General features: G+C 43.7%; 1 protein-coding gene and 1 long non-coding RNA gene across 3 annotated transcripts in view; one reads left to right on the top strand and one right to left on the bottom strand.

Annotated features, from left to right (window-relative positions):
• The window catches only part of LOC142424242 (uncharacterized), a 29,891-nt gene extending 22,366 nt beyond the window's left edge, over nt 1–7,525 (bottom strand). The window contains exons 1-2 of the long non-coding RNA XR_012779359.1: nt 7,405–7,525; nt 1,917–2,126 (exon numbers count right to left, since the gene is read on the bottom strand). This is a non-coding gene — a long non-coding RNA (uncharacterized LOC142424242). The remainder of the gene's footprint in view (nt 1–1,916; nt 2,127–7,404) is intronic.
• Nucleotides 6,695–26,056, top strand: part of GORASP2 (golgi reassembly stacking protein 2) — a 36,052-nt gene continuing 16,690 nt past the window's right edge. The window contains exon 1 of one of the 2 annotated variants that reach the window (XM_075529357.1): nt 6,695–6,882. In XM_075529357.1, coding sequence (XP_075385472.1) covers nt 6,820–6,882 — 63 coding nt within the window. In that variant the 5' untranslated portion in view covers nt 6,695–6,819. Of the gene's footprint in view, nt 6,883–7,135; nt 7,302–26,056 lie in introns of those variants that run through there. The other variant, XM_075529358.1, reaches the window with a different exon arrangement.

Here is a 26,056-nt window from a genome sequence, read left to right as displayed (position 1 = left end):
AAGAAGTACAGCCAGAGTGCTCCTTAGAGGCAAGGAAGGCAAGAGTTTGTCTTACCTGATTGGGGCATATTGTTAGGATATACCAGTTCCTGGAAAAGGACATCCTGCTTGGTGCAGTGGAGGGGCAGTGAAGAAGAGGAAGGCCCTCAACGCGATGGACAGACACCACGGCTGCAACAATGAGCGCAGGCGCGGAAGCAATCATGAGGATGGTGCCGCGCTGTGCAGCGTTTTGTCCTGTTGTGCACGTTGGACCTGACGCGATGGCACCCAACAACATATACTCTTGAAATGATACACGTGGCTTTGGTTCATTCATCTTGATCGTGACATGATATTCAATCCTGGCGTTTCCGCAGGGGAAACGGTAAAGACAAACATGGAAGCTACTGGCATGACAGAAGGAGAGGTGTAAAGAGAATTGATAGACCGTCACCAACAATGCTACAACCAGATTACAGGAAAGTGATTCTAAATCCTGCTCACACGGCCATGCAAAGCAGATTCTTCCTTTTTCAATCGTTTTATTGGGGCTCAGACAACTCCTATCACAGTCCATACAGACATCAAATGTGGAAAGCACATTTGCACATTCATTGCCCTCATCATTCTCATAACATTTGCTCTCCACTTAAGCCCCTGGCATCAGCTCCTCATTTCTCCCCTCCCTCCCTGCTCCCCCTTCCCTCATGAACCCTTGAGAACTTATAAATTATTATTTTGTCATATCTTACACTGTCCAACGTCTCCCTTTACCCACTTTTCTGTTGTCCGTCCTCCAGAGAGGAGGTTATATGTAGATCCTTGTCATCGGTTCTCCCTTTCCATCCCACCCTCCCTCCACCAAAACAGATTCTTTGAGCTGTTACCCAGCCGTAAGTATTGTGCCTGACCCAAGGGGGAAAAACCTGACTGTGATCCGACCCCTGCCTCTAGTTGGTGCCACATAGACAGTTAGACAATAAGAGCTATGATGCAATTATCCAAGGGTGCTACAGGGACACAGAGCTTGATAAAGGCAAGAGACAAAAGAAACGACAGGGTAATTTCATTATATGCTCACTGCCATGGAATTGATGCTGACTCATAGTGATCCTAAAGAACAGGGTAGAACTGCCCCTTCTGCATTTCCAGAACTTACACATACCGGAGTAGAAAGCCTGTCTTTCTCTCACAAAGTGCTAGTAGTTTCAAACTGCTGACCTTGCAGTTAGCAGCCTGATGTGTAAGCACTATGCCATCAGTGCTCCTCGTATTAAATATGTAGGTTTAAAGATCTCTAAGTAAGTGAAAGAATGTAACACACATGCTATCCAGCAGTATGTAAAAAGAACAGTGCTGAAATCCACTGCCATCGAGTTGCTTCTGGCTCACACAAAGCTACAGGACAGAGTTGAATGGCTCCAGAGGGTTTCCAAGAATATAAATCTTTGTGGAAGCAGATAGCCTCATGTTTCTCCTGAGGAGTGGGTGGTGGTTTTGAAGCCCCAACCTTACTGTTAGCAGCCCAAAGCTTAACCCCCTTCACCAACAGACTCCTTAAAAGAATAATATTATCACTTCAAAAAAGACTCCTTTCAGGATGCAAAACAATTCAACATAAAAAAAACTTATAAATGATTAAAATCATGAGAAAACTCATTGCTTAGTGAGACTACATTCTAAGAAGTTATTTGAGAAACATCAGCCCCCAGTCCTAATAAACCTTGAAGTCAAATAGGGTTAGAAGGAATCTATTTCAACATGATAAAAACTAGTTAGTAAGAAACATCGGACATCACATTAAACTATAACCTACTAGCACATTTCCATTTAAATCAGGAGTCAGATACCAGTAGAGCTCATTGCTCTCATGTAAGTCTTAGATTACACCAGTATTTCTTTAAAGGAAATGAAAATTAGGAAGGGTAACTCACCTCACATTATGTACTCTGATATTGCACATGAAGCAGAAGGGATGTCCGTCATACATGGTGAAGTGGAAGTGGGCGAGCTGACTGCAGAGCTCTGTGTCTAGTGTGACTCCATGGGTGGACGGGAGTGTATGTACATGTACATACATCGGCAGCAGTTGCACTTCATCCAGGCATGACGTGGAACGATACATGCTTAACTCTCAACACCAGCTGTCCCAGAGGAGCAGAATCAGAGAATGAGTTTTGGGTGAATTTTCATCTTTTATGAAAATTATGCCTCTTCGCATTATCTGTCTCTTAAAAATGAGAATGAATCACTTTAAAGATAAAATCTAGTAAACACAATGTTTACTAGATGTTAAGGGAAGGTCAAGGAAGGTCTCTTAGAAGTACGACTTAAGCTCTGGTTGAAAATGCGCAGTTCAGTGAGGGGTGTTCTTAGCTGGGGACAGTGAGCCACTGAGGCATGGGATTAACTGGAGTGTTCAGGAAACAACAAAGACGTGAAGAAGCTCAAGTAAAGATGGTGTGCGTGAGTCACCTCTATCGTCTGTAAGTTGTAGAATGGCTGGTCCTAACACGGGCGTAGCAATCAAATTCAGCACCGTTTTAGGGTTGTAGAGGTAGTAAACAACACCCCTTTTGAGAAATATGGGGCTTTCTACTCCCATAAAGACTTACAGTTTCAAACGCACAGGGCAGTTCTACCCTGTCTTCTAGGATCACTGTGAGGTGGCATCAACTCAATGGCAGTGAGTTGATTTGGTTTAATTTGGTTTGGTTGTCCTCCTAGATTTCCGAACAAATGGAAGAGTCAACCAAGCAGGTGGTGCTGAGTTGATTTCCAATGAAATTCTCATAGGACAGGCCTAGCTCCCCTCAAAGGCTGGGCAGATGCATTGAAATGTTGGTGGTGGTTGGGGATGGGGGGGAATCCTAAACAAACTTCCGTGGTTTGTTTGTTTGTTTTTTTACACCAGTGCAGTTTTCAATTTTCTTAACACTTCTTCCTAATCAATCCCTGTGATCATCCCGTGTCCTTTGAGGAAAATTTACCTCCTGTAAAGAACCCCTGCCTGTGAAACCATGCAGTGCAGTCCTGCTCTGTCCTATAGGGTCACTGAGAATCAGAATTGACTCCATGACAGTTGGGTCTGGATTACGGAGAGGAAGTGTATTCCTGAGCGCATTTGTCTGTAGTCAGCCACCAATTGCTGACATTTTAAACCATTGTTTGCTTGGATGAATCCCTTGCATCTATAAATAAAGCCTGGTAGCCATACATCTGACTTACTCTCATAAATTGCAGGCAGGCTACACCCCTCAGTAAACTCCTTTTTCAAGTGATCAGGAAATCGAAGGCGATAACATCATTCTGAGAGCCTAGCCAAGCTGACAGATCACACGGACCATCACCCTGCACCAATTATGGGCCCGACCAGCAACTTTTCTCTTCAAAGGACCCACAGATAATAATTCACCTCAGCACTCCTTTGGCCAAATTAGACACCTATACCTGGATCTTGGTTTCTAAAGCACATTCTCCCCATAAAAGGAACTGGGGCTCCTGGAAGAAATGGCTGGTGTAGAGCTAAAACAGAGAAAATATAAGTTATTATATAAGAAATTATAAGTCTGGAGCATTTTGCAGTGCCAGACAGGATAGAGGCTTCCAATCCAGAAGAACTGAGCCTGTCAAAGGAACACTGGAGCTGAGCTGCACAAACACTCCACGGGCAAAGTCTGAACAAGGTGAGCAACACACTACCCCATCTGGTGTTCCCACCAGCAAGGAATAAATAAGGGAGAACTAGACTCGAACCAAAGTGTAAAATAAATGTGCTTGGAATTCCTATCAACACATACAAATGATTGAATGCATGGATAAATAAATGGGGGCTAAGCAGCAGATATTCCTTATAGAAGAATTCCAAGTTATGTGTGTAAATTATTCCCCTGTAGAAGGTAGAGTTTAATACACAAATGAACACACACACACACACCCCCTTTGAGGATTGGCTAAACTTAGGGACATATGATCAAGGCCAACACCACGGTGAAGTCATGTTGATAGATAGATGCACTCCTGATCTGATGCGGTGAGAAGGGCATTCTCTCTCTGCAGTGCTCATCCCCAAATCTATAGCTCCCGTCGAATCATGGGGACCACATCACATCTAGGAGAATGCTCCTTAAATCATCTGACTAATGCGAATAGGCTTCAAAGAGTTGTTTTTTTTTTTGGAGGGGGGGATTCATTATTATCTATTTCCATTTCTTCAAGGACCTTTCTAAAGCCCCCTTGACTCTTCAGAACTGTCCAGGTCATAAAGTAACAAAGAGGGAAGTCTGAGATACTGTTACAGACCAGCGAAGACCAGAGACACTCACAACTGACTGGACTATAGATTCTAGAAGAGAAAAGGTCAGAAAAAACCTGGAGAATTGAATGAGAGTTTGAGCCTTAGTCAACAGTAATAGATAACTATGTCAAGGAGACAAAGATGTTAACCAGAGGGGTGCTGGGTGAAAAGTATGATGTCACATAGATGCTGGAAGCGCCAAAGAAACAAAAGACAAGGTGGCCTGGCTGCCCGAGTGCACGACTGGGAGGATTCCTTTTGCAGGCTTTCTCTTGGTGGGCTCGCCCACAGGTGCTTTTTGGAAAGTGTGCTAGTGTAACAGTTCTCAAGCGTTGGCGTGTATCAGAATTACCAGGAAACTAATCAAGAATACATTGAAGTTGGATAGTTCATATTTTCACAAAGTTTCCAGGTGATTCTGAGAGGGACCTGGTTTAGTTATCTCGTGCTGTTAGAACAGAAATACCACCGATGGTGGCTTGAGCACAAGACGTCTATTTTCTCACTGTTTTGGAAACCAGAAGTCCGAATTCAGGGTGCCCCCACTAGGGGGGATGTGTCTCTCTCTTGGTCAGCTCTGGAGCGAGAGCCTTGACTCTTTGAGGAACTGGCTGCTCGAGGTACTCAAGAGTAAGGAGAGTCACTTTAAACTTTGGATAAACCAGTCAACACTGGAGATGGGTCACGAGGGACAGTTCGAATTTTTCCAAGTTGAAAATGTAGGAAGCACATTCGAGACACAGGGGTCAGCATGAGTAAAGCCAGAAAGGTAAAAAAGTCAAAATACCATATACCGTATAGTGACTAGCAGGTAGTCACACACAGCTGGAACGTGCAGTGCAGGTGCAAGGAAGGGCTGATATGATAGGTGAGAAAAGGCAAACATTCCTTACAGAAAAGGACGTGCTGCAAACCATGGCTAATGTCAGACATCTGGGAAACACCGGTTCAAAACTTGTGACCGCTGAGCACAAGTGGTGGTTATGAAACCACCCTGAAGAGTGTGACCCAAGTCACTTACTGTCATCTTGGTGGAATTTTGATGACTTGCTACTGAGGCAAACAGGTTGGCACCTCGAAGGACCAGATCATGTGAACAAACTTCTTTTACTTCCCTCTTGTTGTTAGGTCCCATGAGGTCAGTTCTGACCCATAAGGACCCTGTGCACAACAGAAGGAAACTGCCCAATCGTACGCCATCCTCATCATTGTTCCTGTGCACCTGTTCCATGTGCCAACCCGTGCCATTGGTGATTTCCCTCATCTCCGCTGGCCCCCACTGTACCAAACATTATGTCCTTTCTCCAGCCATCAGTCTCTTCTGATAACATGCCAAATGTATGTGGGTTAAAGTCTCGGATGATATTCTGTCATCCACAAAAGAAGAATCAATGCGTTTGAAAGTACCACGGACTGCCCAAAGAACCAGCAAATCTGTCTTGAAGTAGAGCCAGAGTACATTCAGAGTGCTCCCTAGAAGTACAGAGGGCAGACTTTGTCTCATGTATCTCTGACATGTTGTCAGAAGGGGCCCAGCCCCTGGAGAAGAACTTGGTGAAGTAGAGGGGCAGCCAGAAAGAGGACAGTCCTCAACAAGATGAGTGATGCTGTAGCCACAACAAAAGCCCAATTGTAAGGATGTTGCAGGACCAGGTGGTGCTTTGTTCTCGTGTAGTCACAGGGGCACTTCACAACAACAACTTTCAGACGCAGGTCATCATCGAACCTTTGCGTCTTCATCTCCAAGCTCTTCTGAGACCTGACTGCCACAGCTGACCCAGCTGGTGTTGGAAACACCAGTGGCCTAACTCTGAGCGTCATAGACGCACAACCCACCAAACTAAGACAAACTGGCAACACAAATGAGGGGTTCTCACGGGCTGGGAGGGCAAACAGAACCAAACCTTGGCTAATCCTCCATGATTCTTTGGGAATCTTTGTTTCATGAAGGGAAAGATTGGTTTTCATTTCTTTTCTTTCCTTTTTTTCCCCCCAAATCATTTTATTGGGGATAGTTTTCATTTCTACAATTGACAGACGTGGGCAGAGCAGACGTAGTGCTTAGCTCACAAAACACAGCATCACCACCTTCAGGGTGGTGGGACCGCTAGTTTACAGCAGCAGCCCTTTCCCTGAACTTGGCCACCAGGGGGCACTACAGACAAGGAGACATTCTTTTGCGAAAGGCGTTTCGCGTCTACATAAAGCGTGTCCAATTTAGGACCCCGTAGCAAGGTGCCGCGACTACGCGACTGGTCTTTGTGCGGTCTCGCGAGCACGCGTAGGGCACTCCCACTCGGCTCCGGCCCTCCCTCCCGGCCGCTCACTCTGATCCCTCCCCGTGGGCGCAGTAGGTGGCGCTGTCTGCGGCGTGGCAGCGGCGCCGGCTGCCCGGGCGACGATCTCCCGGCGGGCAGTGCGGCCCGGCTCTCAGGTGGCTGCGAGTGCCACGTCCTAAGTGCTACGCGGAGGAGCGGAGCGGGCGGTGCGCGGGGGGCGGGGAGCAGCGCGGATCCCGGCCACACGGATCGGCCGCCGCCATGGGCTCCACGCAGAGCGTCGAGATCCCAGGCGGGGGTACGGAAGGCTACCACGTTCTGCGGGTAAGGGCTCCGACGGCGCCCCGGGGCGGCGGGCTGGAGGCGGGGCCCTCCTGCGAGGTGACGGAGGCCCCGTGGGCCCCTATCCCGGGCAGCCAGGCCCGGCCCCCGCCAGGAGCGCCGACTGTGGGCGCTGCCATGGCCGAGGCTGGACGGGTCCGGAGGCCGCTCCCATTCCGCCTCCCCAGAGCGGCTCTGAGGGGACGGGCCGGAGCCTGAGGCGACTGCCGGTCACCCTGCCGGGGCGGCCTTAGGGGACAGGGGCAGCCTTGGCTCCTCTTCCTCCACATGGCCTTCTCTGCTCCCCAATTCGTGGCATCCAAAGTTAAGAAGGACTTGGGGGAAAACTCCTCAGAAGGGGTGAGAGTGAAGACAGCATTTGAGCTTCGGAGAGAAGAAACCCCGAATTCCTCGGACAGGAGGTGCGGGGTGCGGGGTGCGATGGCAGGTGTTGATTCAGCTCGGCGCTGTCCGCAAGGCCAGCCAGTCAGGAGAGAAAAATCGAAGTGGGTGTCATGGACTCACATTTACTCGGTTCCGTGCAGACGCCTCTCCTGTGTCCCTCCTGGCCCTTCCAACCCTCCGATTCAACATTGGCTGGAGGGGAGCACTTCCGTTCTGTTCTTGCCAGGATTGCTGGGGGTGGGGTGTGTGTGTGTGTGTGTGTTGGGGGGGCGGGGGAAGATAAAGGGGTGTCTGTGTTGGAGGGGGGAGGGGAAGATAAAGGCTTAGCTCCACCGGGCACAGTACACGAGGGAATGGAGAGGAATGCGCCCCCAAACAGTCCTGCCAAATGGAGGACAGCATGAGGCCCCAGGATGCAGAGAAGTGTCCTTTCTCAAAAGACTCTAGTTCAAACCTCCGCCGGTGAACGGCCCTGGGTTGTGCGGCCCCACCCCCTTCCCCCGTGGAACGGGGAGGTGAGAAAAGTGTCATTGGTTGGTGATCGGGTGCTGTGACACTGACGTGAGCGGGGAGACGAGTGACCCCAGTCAGGAGTCCCATTAGTGTCGCCGGTGAGAATGTTTTCCATGGCAGTCAGAGTGCATTTCCTGGTGCAGCCTTCGTTCTTCCCTAGGCTCTCTGTTTCCGGTGAGACTACAGTCCTACAGGCTTGTGATCAGGCTGTGATCGATCCCCTTGCCCATCTCCTGCACTCCACTGGAAAGTCCTCTTTTGAAGCTACGATCTCGGTGGGAAAGGATGATTTTCCCACTAAGAATGGGAGTCTGTAAACAAGCCATCTGACTTTCCTGTTCCCTTCACCTAGCACAACCCCGGAGTGTCAGACTGACAGGGAAATGGAAGGAGAATTGTCAGATTCCAGGTGGGAAGTGAAAGTGGAAGGGCCTTCTGTTGCCGGGTGTGCTGTTGCCTTCTCGGGACTGGGGCTTGCTGCCTAGCATTGCTCGTGAGCGGTTGATTGTGGCCATGAAAGCATGCACTACTTAGTAAGGCTCATTCGTGTTGAAGATTTTCCATTAATATATAGGTATGTTTAAACTTGCTGAACTTAATTTAAAACGCCATTTTGGGCAAAAAAAGATTTTTTAAAAGTTTATGTGCTTGAATGACAACTGCACATCAGAAGGATTCTCGTGTGATGACTTAAAATTTACTTCACTCCAACATTAAACAGTTTAAATGTGTTTGTTTTCTTTGTAGGTGCTCCTCAATGAATGAGTATTCAAACATAGTTAGCGATGCAAATGTGATATGAACATATATACCTGATTTTTTTTATTTGAAACACTGAGGCAACATTAGTTACCAATTTGTATCTGGAGCATTAAAAAAAAAAGATGAAGTCTTAGAGTTTCATAGAAATCTTAGAGCTTTAAGTAGCAGCAATTGTCTTGTTTAGTGCAATTTTTAAATGTTTCCAAGTTCCTAACCCACTTGCCCGAGTCTACAATTGGTTTTCTTTGTAATTGAATTGTTTTCAAAGGGAAGCGTTCAAATGTAACATGTAAAAATGCCTGTCGTTCACCTGTTACTGCTTAAATGTACGGCAGTATGCTCTGTAACTGGATTATTGAATTGTAAACCAAAAAAAAGGCAGGAAAAAGCATGGAGTAAAATCACCCATGTACATTGACAAAAGTTTTAAAATAAAATTTTTAAAAAGTTTTAAAAGAAAAAAATGGAGGAGGGACCACCCATGTTCAATGAACTCTAAAATTAGTTGATCAGAGTCACTTTTCTTTCATATTTCCATGACCAATTCCTTGTTTTGTGATCATATTGCATACTCCATGTCATTACTGAGGAGTAGCTAAGTTGGACAATGTATGTATTTCATGAATGCAAAAGTATGCACTGTTTCTATCCCCTTTCCCCTGCTATCTTTTTGTTTCCTCTTTAACTAGTGGAATCATATGAGACTTTCCGGCATGCCATGCAGTCTCTCAGAAGCAGCACATAGAGATCTGCCTCATTCTGCCAGGCAGCTGCGCCGTGGCCTGCTGTACCATAGTGTGGTGATGCCGCACCTCCTCAGTTTTGCTTGTCAAGTCTTGGTTTGGTTAGGTTTGTGTATTTTTCTATAGGTATATTTCTGCAACATCAACTCCTTTTCACTGAAATGCTTTCACAAATTAGTGCATTTTTATTTTGTCTACATGTTTTATCTTCATTTTGTTAAATCACTACCTTGTTGCCAACAGTTGTGCATTAGGAAACTTTGCATGAGTTCAGAAGTGTAACCAAGAACCTGCGTTACTTGTAACCCCACTGTCTAAAGGTAAATGATGTTGCCGATGCATTTCTTTTCCTCTGATGTGATTTCTTTTCGTCTGTGCAACATAACCCCATATCTACGTTTCCAATGGTTTTAGATGATGTGACGTAGTAAACTATGGCCTGTGTAATATTTTTTTCAATTTTATAAAACTTTTTATTGTGAATTAAGTGAGGGCATTTCGATAGAATTTTCTTTTTTTTTAAACGTTTTATTAGGGGCTCATACAACTCTTATCACAATCCATACATATACATACATCAATTGTATAAAGCACATCTGTACATTCTTTGCCCTAATCATTTTCTTTTCTTTTTTTGCATTTTATTAGGGACTCATACAACTCTTATCACAGTCCATACATATACATACATCAATTGTATAAAGCACATCCATACATTCCCTGCCCCAATCATTCTCAAAGCATTTGCTCTCCACTTAAGCCCTTTGCATCAGGCTGTGTAATTTTTTAAATGAAAGCTATGCAGTGGTAGCTGTACAAGCCATATGTCTAACAGGTGAGGGGTGGTTAAATTAACCTGGTTGGAATGCCATGCATTAGGTGAAAGTTGTGTCGCAAAGGTATCTGCAGGCCTCTGTGAATATGTGGGCACACACCAAGGAAAATAAAATGCAGAATTTATAAACCAGAGTATTTCAAAGATCATTGGTGGCTGGTGATATTTTCATATTCCTTTTCAGCATTAATATATTTCCTGGACTCTTCAGTAATCATGAAGTACAAGTATAAGGACTTTAAAAGCTATGTGGGAAAATTTCATTTTCTTTCAATTCCAACTTACTGTAACAAACTTGTGAAGGCCCCTTCATATAGGTTATAAAACATAAAAAGAAGTGAACTACTAGTAGATGATTTTTTAAACTTTATTTACAAATCTTTTATTTTTATGCAGTAGATGAGATTTCATGTTCTGTGTGAGTACAGCTTTCATTCCTGACCCTAGACCAAATGTCAGTCAGCGGAAGTGTCCAGCAGACATCTGTTTTGTTAGGAATTACTATAAGTTGCTTTTTGCGGTTAAGTATCTTAATTACCAAATTCTGACCAAGATTTTCCATTTTATGTCCAGTGAACCCAACAGAGCCATTTTAAAAATAACAATTTTGAATGTGCCTTGTGGGTGCCTATTATGGGGTTAAAATATTCCAATTAATTTTGTCCTTTACATAATACTCTTTCAGGTGGGGGTGTCTGAGGACATTCTGGACCCAGAGTCATACCCATATAAAGCATGGGAAGTGTCATGTTCACTATTCCTTGTAGTTTCCCGAGAAGAGTTGCGGTGGCGAATACTGCAATGGGAGGAGCGTGCCTTCAGTGCAAGTGCTGAGCCATCTGTTGCATGCAGGTAGCATCAGTGCCCTCCCCGGAGGAGAAAAGGGCAGCACTAAGCTCATTTTTGTAGAAATAGACTATCTAGTCTGTATCTACTACTATATGGAATTTAGTGGTGCTACTAGTCTACATGAAATTATAGGATATCAATTTAGTACTTGTTTTGAGAAAGTAAATTACCTATGTATGGTATTTACAATTTATTTTCTGCCTTATTCTTGTAATACAAAAGTTACTTCAAGTTTTCAAACATATATCCCTTTTGAAGAACATAAAAATCTCTTTTTGAACATAAAAATCTTACTACTACTTCCCTCTCACCCATTCGGAAAACATACATACATACTCGTGTGTAAGCTGAATTTTTTCAGCACATTTTTAATGCAGCTTTTGTGGTAAAATTAGGTGTCTTGACTGATATTTGGGTCAGTTGATACTCGAGCATATACGACATATGAGAAAAAGAAAAGGAAAAAAAAGGGGGCTGGTGGTGCAGTGGATCAAACAATCTGGCTCTTGACCCCAAGGTCAGCTGTCCCTACCCACCAGTGCTCTTCCGGAGCAAGACGAGGCTGTCTGCTCCGAATACCGAAGTGCAGTCTGAGCAACCTGTGAAGCCATTCTGCTCTGTCCTATAGGATCACTGAAAATCAAATGAAAGACAGTGAGGTTAAAGAAGTAAAGGGTTGGGTTGTTTGATATTTTCCAAATATAAAATTAAGATATTAGAAAAGCACTACCTAAAAAATTCGAAAACTTCCCCCAAGTTGACATCGACTTAGAAGAGACTGTATAACGTGGTTAACTAGGAGACCGTCTTTGAGATTACTTTCAAACAAGGAATCAGAATGTTTCAATTTTATTAAGTCATAGAATTGGGCTGCTTACCACAAGATCAGTAGTTTGAAACCACCAGCCACTCCACGGGAGAAAGATAAGGCTTTCTACTCCTGTAAAGAGTTATTCTTAGAAATTCACAGGGGACAGTTCTGCCCTATCCTATAGGGTTGCTTATGAGTCAGGATCATTTCTGTGGCATTTAGTTATTTGCTTCTTTACAGACTGTCATATTTTAGTGATGAAATCTGTTTCAGTACAGGGATTACCATCGTTGGGGCCTCCTTTGGGAGGTGTATTGTTGGGTGAGTACACTTTCTGTCCCTCTGCAGAAGTCTCAGCATGTGCAGCACTTGTTCTCGGCCTGCGAGCAAGTCAGATGAATGAGAACAGGAACACTGCCTCTGATATTTCCCGAAGAATTCAGCTGAAAGTAACCACTCACTTCAGGGTATTCATGTTGCCAGCTTTAATATTCTGCTGGAAGGGTTACATTTGGATTGATTTGCTGATACGATAATAAGCCACCTAGACCAGTTTGCTAAGTGCTTTCGAACTGGACTAGCTTGCCTTGGGAGGTATGATCATCAAGGAAGATGACTTTTTAAAACAGCATATTTAGAACCAAAGTAGTTGCTTTGTGAGACAGTATTCCTTTGGCATTGCAAACAATTGGCTGTGATGAACAAAGAATGGTGCCTGTGTTTTAGCCTGCCGGTGTCCTCCGTCCTTTCTCCCTCTCTCCCTCTAAACAAAATACACTGAGAAAATTTCAAACCCATCATCAGAAATAAGGAACCACTAGAAACGAATTGTGGTAGCAGTTGTACAATTCTGCTTGACGTGATTGGACTATGGAATGGTAGGATGCATATGTTAACTCCCAATTAATAATAAAATTTTACAAATCCAAAAAAATAAAGGAGCCTTGCCATCTTTTGCATCTGAATGCCTCAAGAGGGCACCCTAACATCATTGGAGGGCATCCTTGGGAACTACTGCCCCAGCCAGCACCGATCCATGTTTCCGTGGGCAACTGACTCTGAACTAATTGTGGGTTGCTCCCTTTTTCTCACTAAAAATCAAGTTATTCTATATATGAAAATACTTTGAAAAGTTAGCGCTATTAAATCTCTTGATTAGGTTAAGCAGCAGCTGCTCACTGAAAGGTTGGCAGTTCAAACTTAATAGCTGCTCCTCAGGAGAAAGAGAAGGCCACTGCTCCCATACTGTCTCAGAAGCCAGCTCCATTTTGCCCTGCCTTGCAGGGTCACTAGATCAAAGTCAACCTGCTGGCCTGGAACTTTGGACCACCTCATTGGTTATCCTGAGGATTAAAAATGAGATTTTCACTGTCAAGTGCCTAGCATGGGGTATGGAGTCTGATACACTCACTGCCATCAAGTCCACTCTGACGGCGGAACGGGCCTGTGGGTTTCTGAGACTACAGCTCTTTACAGGAGTAGAAAGTCTCATCTTTTCCCCTTTGGCATAGAAGGAAGACGTACTGATTGTTAGTTGATGCTTTTATTATTAATATCTGCACTGCAGTATTGAGAACTAGTATTGTGTTAATGTGAGTTAAAGTGTCCTGGTTGTAAACTTTTTAATCAAGCAGCAGCTGCTTTGGCGCCCCATTCATTTTAGTGAGATGCCTGCTGATTTTTTCAACTCCTCAGTTTTAAGCAACTTTTAAGTTGCGTTCTAAAAGATAACATGAGTACCAGATCTTTTTTTATTACTTTGCCACAGTATCATTTAATACTTTAATTAAAATGACTAGGAGTCTAATTAAAATGATCTTGCCGGGTTTGAGTTTCTTCCTTCCAGGAACAGATAGCTTAGCGATAGTTTGACTTACCTCCTGGTGATAATTCAATCTTAGAGACCAACTAGCCAACCTCCTCGCTTCACAACTGAAGAAAGACACAGGAGTTCCCTTTCTCTCAGAAACAACTATCTAAGCTGATGTTTTGAGAAGTGTAAACTCAAGCAACAAGTGATCAGAGTTCTTGCTTCTTTGGAGGTAACTTCAATTTCTTTGGCTTCTGTTTTCCTTTTCTGAATATACAGATCTTTAAAAGAAGCTACTGCATAATGACACGTTTTTTGTTTTTCTTTTTAGTTGTCATCAGAATTTCTTATTCGAATTACCATCTATGTTACAAATTATATCTAAGGTCAAGAGAGCATGCTCTTCAGTTTTTGCTTCTCAGTCTTTTTATTGGGGGCTCTCACGGCTCTTACAACAATCAATCTTATCAAACACATTTATACATATGTTGCCAGCGTCATTTTCAAAACATTTTCTTTCTATTTGAGCCCTTCGGATCAGTGCTCCATTTTCCCCTCCCATCCTCCCATCCTCATGAACCCCTCCCCTGATAAATTGCTGTTATTTTCATATACTGTCTGCTGTCTCCCTTCACCCACATTTCTATTGTTCATCCCCCTGAGCAGGCGGGGGTTATACATTGTTCAGTGCAATTGGTTCACCATTTCGCCCCCCCCCCCCCTACTGTCTCCCTACTCTCATGGTTCCTGAGGGGTTTACCTGCCCTGGGTTCTGTATGTCAAGAGCTCTTATCTGTTCCAGTGTACATGTTCTGGTATAGCCGGATTTGTAAGGTAGAACTGGGGTCATGATAGTGTGGGGAGGTGGGGAAGAAACATTAAAGAATTAGAGGAATGGGTGTGTTCCATCAGTTCTGTTCTGCACTCTGGCCGACAAGTTCCTTCCTTGTGACCATTCTGTGAGGGAATAGCTAATTGTCTACAGGTGGGCTTTGGATCTTCACTCTGACCCCCATCATTTACATCCATATATTTGTTTGGGGTCTTCTGATGCTTGATACCTGATCCCATCAACACCTCATGATCACACAAGCTGGTGTGCTTCCAAGTGGACTTTGCTGCTTCCCTGCTAGATGGCTGCTTGTTTAACTTCAACCCTTTAAGATCTAGGTGCTATATCTTCTAATAGCCGGGCACCATCAGCTTTCTTCACATTTGCTTGTGTACCCATTTTGACTAAAGTGATTGTGTTGGGAAGGTGAGCATCCCGAATGCAAGGTTATCAGAACAAAATGTTCTTGTGTTGATGAGGGAGTACATGAGTAGAGGTCCAATGTTGGTCTTCAGGTTATTTTGATACAACTTTTGAATAGACTATTTTAGGAGGTGGTTTGGAGGTGTAGTGTTTACGTATTTGGGTCACCATTCTTATTTAAAATCTCTGCATTTGTGAAAAAACAGATGTGAGTATGTTAGGACTAAATCAAGAGAAAAGGGATGGTGGGGTGAACAGAAAGCCATTCAGCGGGATTATGTACAATTTAGGCGTAGAGAAGGACTCTGCAGTAATAAAAACCAGCCAAACCAAATTCACTGCCATCAGGGCAGTGCTGACTCATAGTGACCTTCTGTTGGTTCCCAAGATTGTAACTATTTATGGGGGTAGAAAGTCCAGTCTTTCTCCCAAGGAGTTGCTGGTGGTTTTGAACTAACGACCATGTAGATTGCAGCCCAGGAATACAATAGGGGTAATTACATTTTTCTGAGTCAAATGTTTGAAAAAAAAATTTTTATGCTTAGAAAAATTAAGGGCGATAATTCACATACCAGCCAAGAACCTGGGAAAATGTACCTTTGCATTTTACCATATAAATCACCTGTCTGGTGATCTGTAATTTCTGTTGTTGCATTAACTTTGACTGTCAACTGTACCCTGGATGTATATAAAGAAGTCAACCAGGAACGTTGAGAAAATGCCTTTCCTCATTCTACCTCAGCCTTTCTCTGCTGTTCTGTGATCCCTTCCTCCAAGCAAAAGTTTAAAAAGAGAGAGGGGTGCAGCGTGGCAGTGCGGATTAGAGTCTTTATACAAAATTAGCTACATTTGGTGACAGTAATGTAATTTAAGTCTGGAAAAAGAGATGCTTACCTGTAAAGCAATTGGTGAGGAACCATCAGGTCTCTTAAGCAATTAGTTGTAAAAAGAATTCACTAATCCTGAATCAAAAGATGTGGGGAAAGTCAGAGTTTAAATGATTTTTATTACTAGAACTTGATTAGACAAAACGATTCTTAGGCAATTTATTTCCAACTTTGCCCAAAATCTCACCCCCAGAGAGTCTAGTCTAACTCCTCTGACCCTATAAGACAGAGTGGACCTTCCCCTTTGAATCTTTACAGGAGCAGACAGCCTCACCTTTCTCCCTTGGAGCAGCCAGTGGGTTTGAACTGCTGACTATGCAGTTAGGAACCCAGTACATAATCTATGCCATTAGGGCCTTTTTCTAACTTTATTACTGCTAACATTAAGCAAACAAACAGAACAAAACATATTTTCTATTGCTACCCTGGTACATAAGAACATTTCATGAAAAATGCATTTTTATGCCATAAATTCTTGATATTTATGTATTCTGTCATGGTGCACTAAATTGACTCCAGGACCCACATAAATGACCCACACAGTTTGAATCGTACCATTTAGAGACCATTTCTGCATAGCTGGTGAATCACATTTGGAGCGTGTTTCTTCTGCGAAGGGGCTACCCCGGCACTGTGCATTTTTCATCAAGTTTCTTGGGGTTTTCGTTTTCTGCTGCTTGCACAAAAGATCTACCAAATCTTACCTTATTTGTTGTAGCTATTTTTTCTAACGTGTACATGGAAAGAAGTATTGTGATTTTTGAGATATCCGTTCAATCCAAACCTTGCATTTTTATAAGTGCCAGTAATTGTATTCCTAATTGATTAATTGTTCAAAGAAACTCCTGTGGCCTGGGAATTGGAAAATGCAGCTTTGATATGCTTGTTAAAGACCTCAGGGACTTGCTTTGCCCAAGTTTTCATTACTACTGAATGTTTACTGCATTAAGTACCCAATCATGTTCTTTTTAAAATGTATCCCATGCTGCTCCAGCATCAGCAATAGGTCATTTAACCCCTCGTGTCTGTGTCTATAGCAACTGCAGGTGTTGTAGGCCCTAGCCACATGAGGTCTTCTATGTGTACATTTTACGTTAAGTGTAAAATTAATTACAGTGAGAGGAAATAAAAAACCTAGTTCCTGTGTTGCACTAGCCCTTTCAAATGCAGAGTGGTCACCTGTGTTTGGTGGCCACTGGCAAGAACAGAACATGTCCATTGTTGTAGAGTTCTAGAAACAATCTAATCTCGGAGACTTTCATATTTTGTATGCTCTGCAAGAGATAGTCCCACCTCTGTTTTTCTGTAAGTGCTTGGTAAGTGCTCACTAGGGAGAATTTGGTAAGTGACTCTAGACTGATGTCTACTTCCCCCTAAGCTTTGTTCTTACTTCCTGTCAGCTATAATGAAGTGGCAGTCACATCTCTTCTTTCCATTCTCTGCTTAACTAGTGGCTTGAAAATCAGATAGCCAAATTATGTATAATAAATGTAAACCGGGCCCCTGGGAGTGGCTGTGAAGTGAGTGTTCTTGTGAAAGCGAGCAAACAAGAGCTGCTTTGTGAGCTGTACAAGGTTGCTCCAAGTCCTTCGTAATTTAACCACTGGTTCTCGGCAGGGTCCTTGAGGTGAGATGGTGCGGTATTTTCTTAAACTAGTAATTATATTAAAAGGAGCACATCTGAAACCATTTTGGAATTTTAAAGTGCACGTAGTGTACAGCTGCACAAATTTTCGCCAACAGCACCCCCTTGTAACAAGCATCCCATTCCTTTCCAGTCCTTGTCTACCTAATAGCCCCTCCCCCAGGTGAATGCGCCTGTGCCATCTAAGCCCTGGTGATGCAGTGGATGTAGGAACTCAAGGTCAGCTGTTCGAAAGCACCAGCACCCCCACTCGGCAGGAGAAAGATACAGCTTTCTATTCCTGTCAAGATTTACCGTTTCAGAATCCCAGAGGGGCAGTTCTGCTCCCTCCTTCCATTGGGGCTGCTGTGAGTCAGAATTAACTCCAGGGCAGGAAGAAGAACTTAGATTATTTTGGCTTATTTTTGTGCTTTTTATAAATGCAGTTGTGTATGTAGCATATGTTTACTTCTTTTGCCCAAATATTGTTTATGACATATACTTGTGTTATTGCCAACCTTTTATTTTGTTCATCTTATCTTATTCCATTGAGCGATTATGCCAAAATTTATTTATTCTGCTGGTGATAGGTATTTGTACCATTTTCAGTTTTTTACTATTATACAAGGGGTGCCCCCTCAAAAAGAAACCCTGGAATTTTTCCCCCAAAACTATGTATTTCAATATTTTTTTTTTACCAAACAACCTTATAACCTTCAAAATATTCTCCATTACACTTAATAGATTTGTCAAATCTGCGATTTCATTCTTGGAACCATTTCTCAAACTCATCTGTTTGGCTGGCTGACAGCACCTTCCCCTTTTTTATCTTCACCTCTTCTGCTTCATCAAATTGCTCTCCTTTCAGGCCCCTCTTCATTCACGGAAACAAAAAGACATCTCATGGAGAGAGGTCAGGTGTGTAGGGCAAGAGAGACAGAGACATGCTGTTTTCTACCCAAAACTGGCACACTGAGATGGCTGTGTGAGCAGGTGCATTGTCGTGGTGGCAAAACCAGTCCCCCGTCTGCCACAAATCAGGTCTTTTTTGTCACGCACTGTTAAATGCAGTCTTTTTAGAACCTCTAATAGAAAGCTCGATTAACATTCTGACCTGGTGGAACAAACTCCAAATGCACTTCAAGTCAACATTTTTGTCCCTTCAGGAAGTTGACAGACGTCCAGAATGAGTTTGTCATCAATAGGCATTTTACCTCTTTCGAAATGAGAAAACCAAACATACACTTGTTTTTCCCATAGCAGTGCCCTTGTAAACTGTGCTCAGCATCACACCAGTTTCTGCAGCATTTTTCCCAAGCAGAAAACAAAATTTCACAGCCGGATGCCATTCTCTTAAATCGGTCACCACAAAAAAACAAAGTTCTCACGAAACCGCTTTTACAGAAAAATTCACTGACCAGAGCGCACTTTCCCAGCGCACTGACTCGGGGAGAGCTGATTGGGGATCTCCTAGCTGCAAGAATGTGCACTATGAAAGCTCCACTCTGCCCAACTCAGTTCTGCCGTTTGGGGTACTCCCTCATAAATAATGCTACAGTGAACAGTTAGCCCTTTGTCTTTCTGTAAGTAGGTGTGAACTCTTTACCTCTATAATAAGCCCACTGCTGTTGAGTGGATTCCAACCCATAGCAACCCAGTGTGCCAGGGTAGAGCCGCCCTCAGAGGGTTTCCCAAACCAAATCGTGACAGTGTGCGGCTGCTCGGGCTTTCTCTCAGAGAGCAGCCAGAGGACTCCGATTCCAACCTTTCAGTCAGTGGTGTTGTGCCCAGGGCACCTGTGTATATGTGTCTACCCATTCCCGTTGGAGACTGGGTCAAAGGGCAAATTTACCTTCAATATTGATATTGGTAAATAGCTTACTCTATACATGTGTCATGTACATTATGTACAAGTACAATGCATTATTGTACATACACTATTGTCCACCTGCTTTGTTGTGGTCATTCTGAGAGCAGTATTGTATGTTCCTGGTGGCTTTTGAAATGTGAGTACACTTTCCTATGTGTTGGTACTTAAATGTCTTACGTAGTGTCTTCTTTTTTTTAAAAACAATTTATTAGGGGTGCATACAACTCTTATCACAGTCCATACATATACATACATCAATTGTATAAAGCACATCTGTACATTCTTTGCCCTAATCATTTTCTTTTCTTTCCTCCTATTTTCTTTTTTTACATTTTATTAGGGACTCATACAACTCTTATCACCATCCATACATATACATACATCAATTGTATAAAGCACATCCATACATTCCCTGCCCCAATCCTTCTCAAAGCATTTGCTCTCCACTTAAGCCCTTTGCATCAGGTCTTTTTTTCCCCCCCCTCCCCACTCCCCCCTCCCTCATGTGTGTAGTGTCTTCTAAAGCTTTCTCCCCATTTTGCTATTGAATTCTTTAATCATTTTATTGAGATGTAATTGACATACCTTCAGCCTTTTTAATGTGTATGGTTCTCATGGTTGTTTTTTTTAAATGTTTTATTAGGGGCTCATACAACTCTTATCACCATACATACAACATTTGTGTGTAGCACATCTCTACATTCATTGCCCTCATCATTTTCAAAGCATTTGCTTTCCACTTAAGCCCTTTGCATCAGGTCTTTTTCCCCTCCCTCCCCGCTCCCCACTCCCTCATGAGCCCTTGATAATTTATAGATTATTATTTTGTCACATCTTGCCCTGTCCGACGTCTCCGTTCACCCCCTTTTCTGTTGTCCGTCCCCCAGGGAGGAGGTCACATGTAGATCTTTGTAATCGGTTCCCTCTTTCTAACCCCCTCTCCCTCTACCCTCCCAGTATCGCCCCTCACACCCCTGGTCCTGAAGGTATCAGCCACCCTGGATTCCCTGTGCCTCCAGCTCCCATATGCACCAGTGTACAACCTCTGCCCTATCCAGTTCTGCAAGGTAGAATTCGGATCATGGTGGGGGGGGGGGCGAGAAGCATTTAGAAACTAGAGGAAAGCTGTATTCTTCATCGGTGCTACATCGCACCCTGACTGACTCATTTCCAACCCTAGACCCCTCTGCAAGGGGATCTCCAGTGGCCGACAAATGGGCTTTGGGTCTCCACTCTGCACTTCCCCCTTCATTCACTATGGTAAGATTTTTTTTTTTGTTCTGATGATGCCTTATATCCCTTCAACACCTCGTGGTTGCACAGGCTGGTGTGCTTCTTCCATGTGGGCTTTGTTGCTTCTGAGCCAGATGGCCGCTTGTTTACCTTCAAGCCATTAAGACCCCAGACACTATCTCTTTTGATAGCCGGGCACCATCAGCTTTCTTCACCACATTTGCTTATGCACCCGTTTGTCTTAGGCGATTGTATCATGGAGGTGTGCAGCGATGATATGATTTTTTGTTCTTTGATGCCTGATAACTGATCCCTTTGACACCACGTGATCACACAGGCTGATGTGTTCTTCCATGTGGGCTTTGTTGCTTCTGAGCTAGATGGCGGCTTTTATCTTCAAGCCTGGAGGAAAAACAATGGGACCGACAGTTGCGGGGGGGGGGGGTTGGGATAAGGGGAGGGAGGGTAAGGAAGTGGTGTTAACAAACCCAAGGACAAGGGAACAACAAGTGATCCAAATTGATGGTGAGATGGGTGTGGCAGGCCTGGTAGGGCATGGTCAAGGGTAATGTAATGAAGAGGTATTGCTGAAACACAGGTTGGGACAGAGCATGACAGTGAGACAGGAGGAAAGTCAAGGGAAATAGAGGAAAGAGCTGGGAGGCAAAGGACATTTATAGAGGCCTAGACAAAGACATGTACATATGCAAATATATATGAGGATGGGGAAATCTATGTGCCTATATTTATAGGTTTAGTATTAAGGTGGCGGAAGAACCTTGGGCCTCTACTCAAGTACTCCCTCAATGCAAGAATACTTTCTTCTGTTAAATTGGCATTCTGTGATGCTCACCATCCCGACACCACCGCTGAAGACAAAGCAGGTGCATAAGCAAATGTGGTGAAGAAAGCTGATGGTGCCCGGCTCTCGTGGTTTTTAATATTTGCCGGTGTGCAGTATTCACCAGTTTCATTCCAGAACATTGTCGTCGCTCCAGAAGCACTTCTGTGCTCATTGGCAGTGACTCTCTACCTCCCCGACACCCAGTGCCTGACAGCCTTCATCTACTTTGTGCCTCTCTGGATTTGCCTACTCTGGGCATGTCCAAAAAAAAAGGGTCATCATATAATATCTGGTCATTTGTGTCTAGCTTCTTTAAGTGTTTATCCACACCATACAAACAAGTAAGTGAAAAACAAACAAACCCACTGCCTTCCACTCGATTCTGACTCTTAGTCACCCCATAGGAAGTTGTCTTTCCCTCGATTTTCTCTCTCAGAGCAGCTGGTGGGTTTGAACCACTGACCTCATGGTGAGCAGTCCAGCACTTAGCTGACACCGCCACTAGCACTCCTTATTCATCTGATCATCATATGTGTCAGTACTTCATCCCATTTTATTGACGATTAATATTTCATTGGGCGTACCACCTTTTGTTTATTCATTCATGAGTTGATAAACATGTTGGCTATTTTTGTAATGTGAACATACGTGCACAAGTTTTTGTATGAACACATGTTCAATTTTCTTGGCTATGTACTCAGTAGGATTGCTAGGTTATATGATACTTTGGTTTTAACATGTCAAGGAAGTGCTGATCTGTTGTCCACAATAACTAGACCATTTTGCAATGGTCCAGCTTAATCCTGTTTAAGGGTTTCTGTTTTTCTACATCACATCAACCTTCTAGTGGCATCTCATTAGAGTCTTATTGTCTTTTTTCATAACGATTTGCCCCATTCAAACCTGCTCCTGTAGAGTCGATTCCAGTTCACATTGATCCTATATGGCGGTTCCGAGATTCTGACTCTTTGCTAGAGGCAGACTGCATGGGCTTTCTCGAGGAGCTGAGCAGGCAGCTGAGCGTCCCAGAGCCGAACCCAAAGTGCCCCCAGAGAGGGCTCCTCCAATGACTTGCAGTGTTTCTGAATTTATTCTGAATACCAATCCTCTGTGGGCTGTAAGCTTTGTGCTGTAAATAGTCTCCAGCTCTGAGGGCTACCCCTTCACTCTCTTCAGTGTTTTGAGGAGCAGGTCTTCATTTTAGTGCAGCTCAGTCGATGGACTTTGTACGTGTATAAGGTGGTTTGCATACAGTTTCAGAGATCTTCGTGGGCTGGAAGGTCTCAGTGAAACTCCCATGGGTTCCTCTCAAAGCTCTGCTTTACTTTTGACCTTTAGATGTGCTCTCTCTAATAGAATTGATTTTTGAGAAGCGACCTTGTGAAAAATGATTTATCTCCTTTTCCCTGCTGATTTTTTATAAACCTTAGAGAGAGGTGGCAGGGCGGGGGGTACTGGGGGTGGTATTTAATTTCACGGTTGGGGAAATAATGTATCCAGGCATTGGTTGGGTGTAAATATTTATTTACCTTCAGGTGATAATTGCAGAGTTAGGACAAAAGCATAAGATTTGCAGGGTTCCTGATTGCTAGTTGTTCTGCTAATGTCAAGGTCAGCAGTCCACCCCCCCACCCCCCATCACCAGCCCGCCACACCTTGGGGGAAAGACGGGGGTTTTCTACTCCCCTGAAGCAGCATTGTAGCCTGGGAAACCCCTAGGGATGCTCCAGGGCCCTGGGTCCGCATTGACCTGATGGCAGTGAGCTGGGTGGTGGTTTCACCAGGTGCTAGAACTCAGGCTGGCTGAATGTTTGCAGCACTCTTCTAAAGCGCGACGGCATGGTCCCATATGTACAGGTGCCAACACAGGCCCATCAACGTAAAGAAACGTTGCCAAGATCACACAGCCAACAGGTGGGCAAAATCCATGGCTCAATACCAAGTGGGTCTGGCTCTAACGCGTCCGTATCTTTCTGTTTGTCTGTCTTAAAAGGGACTGCAAAATTTATATTAAACTTTCCAGTTGCACCTATTCATTGTACATTCTATGTTACTTGACCCAATGCTATGTGTTATATACCATCGTAATCCATAGAACTATGATTGAGATGGATACACGCACTTTTCCCCTTAAGGCACGTTGAAGGAAACAGAAGGTGAATCAGCAATCGAGCGCTCTGGGAGGGACAGAGAGGACTGAAGTTGTAATCTGATGCATGAGGAGCTAGGTGCCCAAGAGATTCTTGTCAGGGTGATAATATTTCAAGAGAAACTTACCCAGGTGGGTGTTTAGTTTGCCATAGCACCGGAGAACATTTTAAAGGCTCTCTCTGCTGGTGTCCGAGCACTTATTAGGACTCCCTGTTGACTTTAGATGAGCAGTCCAGCGCTTAAGCACGGTGCCACCAAGACTTCCTTAAGTAAACATGGGAGGAAAATTCATTTCAAGGTCCATTAGAAGCAGAGAGGAAATCAATGTGTTCAGCAAATGAAAATGGAAAAATGGTGAGGGAAAGACTTGTTTATTGTTATTTATTGTAGAATTCCAGTTTAGTTGCCTAAGCCCCTTTTGAATTGTGGGCAGGGTGCTCGTGACAGTATTGGAAAGTTTCTGCTTCAGACAAGTAAAGGTACCAGCATTGTGCCGGGAGGTGGCATGATAAGAGCCAACGGAGGCGGCCAGCTCTGAGTTGGCGATGACTAGAAAGCACTGTCCTTAGCCCTTGTCAAAGGGAGGAAGGCCTCAGTGAGAGGCTGAAATGTACCAGTGGACGAATTGGGCTCTGAGTAAACGTCCTCATTGAGAAATACTCAGATTTAGAGAAGTAGGTGATTACATGTGGTCCCCCTAAAAATCAAATGCCCCTTAAGTTGGGGGGGGTGTCTGCTGCTCCTCCATTTTCATTTTATACCTCCTAGACAGACAGCCCTCATGTATGAGGGCGCTTCAGAAACATTTGTAGGAGCATTCTATTTTCATTCTATCTTGCCAGGAACCTTTTGAAGCCCCCACCTGCAGACATTTCACATTGAAATGCCTTTTTCCCTGCTAGCTGTGACTTGCTCTCACATTTCTCCTCATTTTAGCTCCTCTGCCATCACGGAACTTTCTGTGTCGGCCTTGACGGAGAAAGCTATTTTGGGCTCTGGACATTTGGTCTGATATGTAGACTATAAGTGCCTACTTCCCTATACACAAACACACACACACCATTTCAGAAAGCAACGTAAGTAACAAATGCTTTGGGTAGTTCACTAACTTGTTTGATTTATAAAAGCTAATGAGGCCCAGAGTTGCAGGAAAATTTACACAAAGTGGGTTGAACAGTTTTAGTAAGTTAAACAGTGAACCCTTTTCGTAATAAGGAATTCATTTATTGTGACAAATGAAAATACCGTTTAGTTCTTTAGGGGCATTGATGATGTTTTGTTTTAAGTAAATAATTAAAAAGTGACATTAATCCAAGAAATAATGAGTGATTCCAAAGGGCATTGGCTGACATTAGAGGGAACTATTCTAAGAACATTGTAGGTTTGTTTTGCAAACGTAAAATGATTTGTGACTGTTTAAATAAACCAACCCAAAATCAAACCCACTGCTTCCTCTTTCTCCTGAGTGGCAGCTGGAGGATTGAACCACCAACCTTGAGATTAGTAGCACTGCGCCTAACCTAGGGTGCCACCAGGGCGTCTCACAATGTAACTAGCCACAGCTTGATGTGTGAATGGATATGTACCTATTCGTCTAGCTTTGTATTGACTGTCAGGACAATTGTAGAACATCTGCCTACAAAAGCCTTGCAAACCTTTCATCTTTGAAAGGGGCTGTTTTGGCAGTACTTAATCACATCAAATAGAAATTTCATTAAACATTAACAATATTTTAGAAAAGGAAATTCAGTTTATGGTATTGGCCTTTTTCTTTATGTGTGATGTTACTTTTATTACTATTGCTAGCTACAAACTCACTGTGTTAAGTTGATTGTAACTCAGAGTGACTCTGATATTTTACTACATTTGAGAAATTATTGGTTTTTTAATTAGCTTTTTATTTAGAATGTTTACTTCTGAATTGTGGAGGAGCCAGAACCTTAGTCATTCATCGAGTCTTTGTAATTCTGTTACTTTTCTACCTTCTTCCTGGACTGACAGTTGGGAAATATACAGACTCAAACCAAACTCACCACCATCCAGTCAATGCCACGGACTCAGAGCCACCCAGTAGAACAGGGTAGAGCTGCCCTGGTGGGTTTCCGAGATTAGCTCTCCACAGGAGTAGAAGCCTGGCTTGCAGTTTCGAACTGCTGACCTTGCTCTGCATGGTCGATCACCGCGCCACTGCCTGGACTCCTGGGAAGTACACAGTGGGGGATGTGTGTGTGTGATTTTTGCTTTCTTTTCATTCTGTTTTTCTAACTTTCTGAAGGCTCCTTGGACTTTTGTGTTTCCTCTCTGCTGCTGCGTCAGCTGGTGGTTCCAAAGGCCTGTCCCAGGCTGGTTTGTTTTTGTTTCACCTGTAAATGAACAATCTTTGGGTCAGAGAAAGATCCTTTGAGAATCAAATGAGACCCATGGATGGTGACACTCAACAAATGCTCATTCATAAAAAATGCTACACGTAATTGCAGAACTCTTGGAGGTATTACCTGAATCCATCCACAAACCCAAGTTTTAGACCTCCCCCCCCCAGGATTAGAGGATTTCTGGGGCAGTTCTCCATTTTCCAGGTCTGTCGC

The sequence above is a fragment of the Tenrec ecaudatus genome, chromosome 13 (genome assembly GCF_050624435.1).
Source record: "Tenrec ecaudatus isolate mTenEca1 chromosome 13, mTenEca1.hap1, whole genome shotgun sequence".
NCBI lineage: Eukaryota > Metazoa > Chordata > Mammalia > Afrosoricida > Tenrecidae > Tenrec > Tenrec ecaudatus.
This window is presented reverse-complemented; position numbering and strand designations above follow the sequence as displayed.